The following is a 2,068-nucleotide window of genomic DNA, read 5'->3' on the forward strand; positions in this document are numbered from 1 at the left end:
GTAAGAGATCAGTTTTCACCTTCTGTCCCATTTAGAAATGCAGAACTATTTCAATGCTTTAGGTTCTATGAATAATGTAATCTGTGTATAGGTCACGTCTTGGTTGAAGAACATGAAGTACATTTTTACTATGCAGAAGAGCTACCTGTCATGGACAGTAGGTACTGCACTTTGCCACTAAGACCTAGAAGACATTGAAGTTCTTTGTAGGCTAACAATAGTTGGTCTGTCCATCCTAGTTGCAAGGCACTTGCATGACAATTGTAGACAGTTTTTTCACACTCAAGCTATTTTGTGGCTAAAATGCAAAGAAAGTGACCAACTAGCATGAAATTTCATCTGAGTTATAAAGGTACATACTTAATTGATATATAAACAGGTCTCCAACTCAAATAATTGACCTACTCGAATTTTCGTTTGAATCCATTGGTTTTCTCAGCTATATGACCCAAACACTGTGGACACCTAAGTCTTACGAGAATGATTATCTGCACTAGGTCAAAGTTAGTACACAGAACTTTGCATCAAATTCTTTCCCATTGCGAGTGCTTAAGTGTCTGATTTTCCCCCTGCTTTAGGAGCACCACTACCAGCCGAAGGACAGTGAGGTGTGTTACCCGTGTGACTGTTACATGGAGGGGTCCAACAGCATGGACTGTGACCAGGAGACCGGGCAGTGCTCGTGTGGAAACGGGGTGATCGGGCGCAGGTGCGACTCCTGCCATAACCCCTTCGCTGAGGTCACCGGGAGGAGCTGTGAAGGTAACACTTTCCTATTCTGTCTCGTCTGTAGTTCATGGAAATGTATGAGAAATATTGTTACAGAGCAGCATCCATTGAGATAGAGTGGAAAGGGGATGGGGGTCGGGTGTTTTGACATTTTGAAGAAACTGAGAAGAATCCTACAATATCTTAAGTTAACATTTAAAGAATGTATAATTATTTCTTTATACATGTGCCAACCTTGTTTTAAAGCTTTGTCATTTAAAGCATTCAAAGGAGGACTTACTAGGAGATACCCCAACAGATTAGAACCGTTCGAAGCTCCTTTTTCTGTGTTTGGGAAATAACCATACATTTTACTTTTTTCAGTTATCTATGATGGTTGCCCGAAGTCCTACGCCGAGGGGAAGTGGTGGCCACAGACAAGGTTTGGTCTGACGTCACGAGAGGAGTGTCCGAGCGGTGCCTCAGGTAGGGTACAAATTAAAGACGTCATGAGTGTTTACTACTTTTCATTTCTTCTTCCAAGAACCTTTTTAGGTACGATTAGAAACTGCTCAATACTTCTGAAAGAGGCTCTTAGAAAGTGGTGAAATGATTCCTTGCATTTTCTAATGCTTAAAGTTTATTTATCAATATTATGATGTTTTAAAGCACAATTCTGAACTGATGACTAAACATTAACTGTTTTGACCCCCTCCCACCCCAGGTATAGCAGAACGTCAGTGTTCGGAGGAGACTGGCTGGCTTCCACCCAACATGTTCAACTGTACCTCCAGAAACTTCATACCGCTCAAGACTGCTGTAAGTCATGCAATTGAAACATTTCTTGCACACTTTGGATTTGAATGGCATTGTGTGTGGCGCAACAGATAGAGTGTTGTGCTCAGAACCTAGTCTAGAGGTTCGATACTCGTTATGTCCCTCAGTATTGTGCCCTTGGGAAAGGCATTTAACACAGATTTCTCTGGTGGAGTCAATAGTGTGCAAAAGAATACAAACAGATTTTGTGTGCCAATGTCCACATGTACACACAACATTTGCCACTTACAAAGGTAATTTTTATTCTTCATTTTGATGAATATATTTGAGACGCATGAAGGACTCTGACAGTCTTGATAAGAAATCTTTTTTTTTAAATTCCAGTTGGAAGGACTGAGAGGCAAACTGAGCAGTGAACAGGCACAGAACATCGCACAGGACCTGAGAAACGCCACGGTGGACACGCCCGATCTCTATGGCAACGACGTGAACATCTCGTACCAGCTTCTGTCCCGAGTGCTGGAGAGGGAAGCGCAGGAGGGCGGTCTGAACCTGACAGCCACACAGGACCAGGACTCAACAA

At 42.5% G+C, this 2,068-nt stretch overlaps 1 protein-coding gene across 1 annotated transcript in view; it reads left to right on the plus strand.

Annotated features, from left to right (window-relative positions):
• The window catches only part of LOC118416258 (cadherin EGF LAG seven-pass G-type receptor 2-like), a 55,156-nt gene extending 53,121 nt beyond the window's left edge, over positions 1–2,035 (plus strand). The window contains exons 13-17 of the mRNA XM_035821344.1: positions 579–762; positions 1,093–1,194; positions 1,433–1,527; positions 1,870–1,971; positions 2,003–2,035. Coding sequence (XP_035677237.1) covers positions 579–762; positions 1,093–1,194; positions 1,433–1,527; positions 1,870–1,971; positions 2,003–2,035 — 516 coding nt within the window. The remainder of the gene's footprint in view (positions 1–578; positions 763–1,092; positions 1,195–1,432; positions 1,528–1,869; positions 1,972–2,002) is intronic.
• The last annotated feature ends 33 nt before the right edge of the window (positions 2,036–2,068 follow it).

This window comes from Branchiostoma floridae, chromosome 5 (genome assembly GCF_000003815.2).
Source record: "Branchiostoma floridae strain S238N-H82 chromosome 5, Bfl_VNyyK, whole genome shotgun sequence".
In the NCBI taxonomy this organism is placed as follows: Eukaryota; Metazoa; Chordata; class Leptocardii; order Amphioxiformes; family Branchiostomatidae; genus Branchiostoma; species Branchiostoma floridae.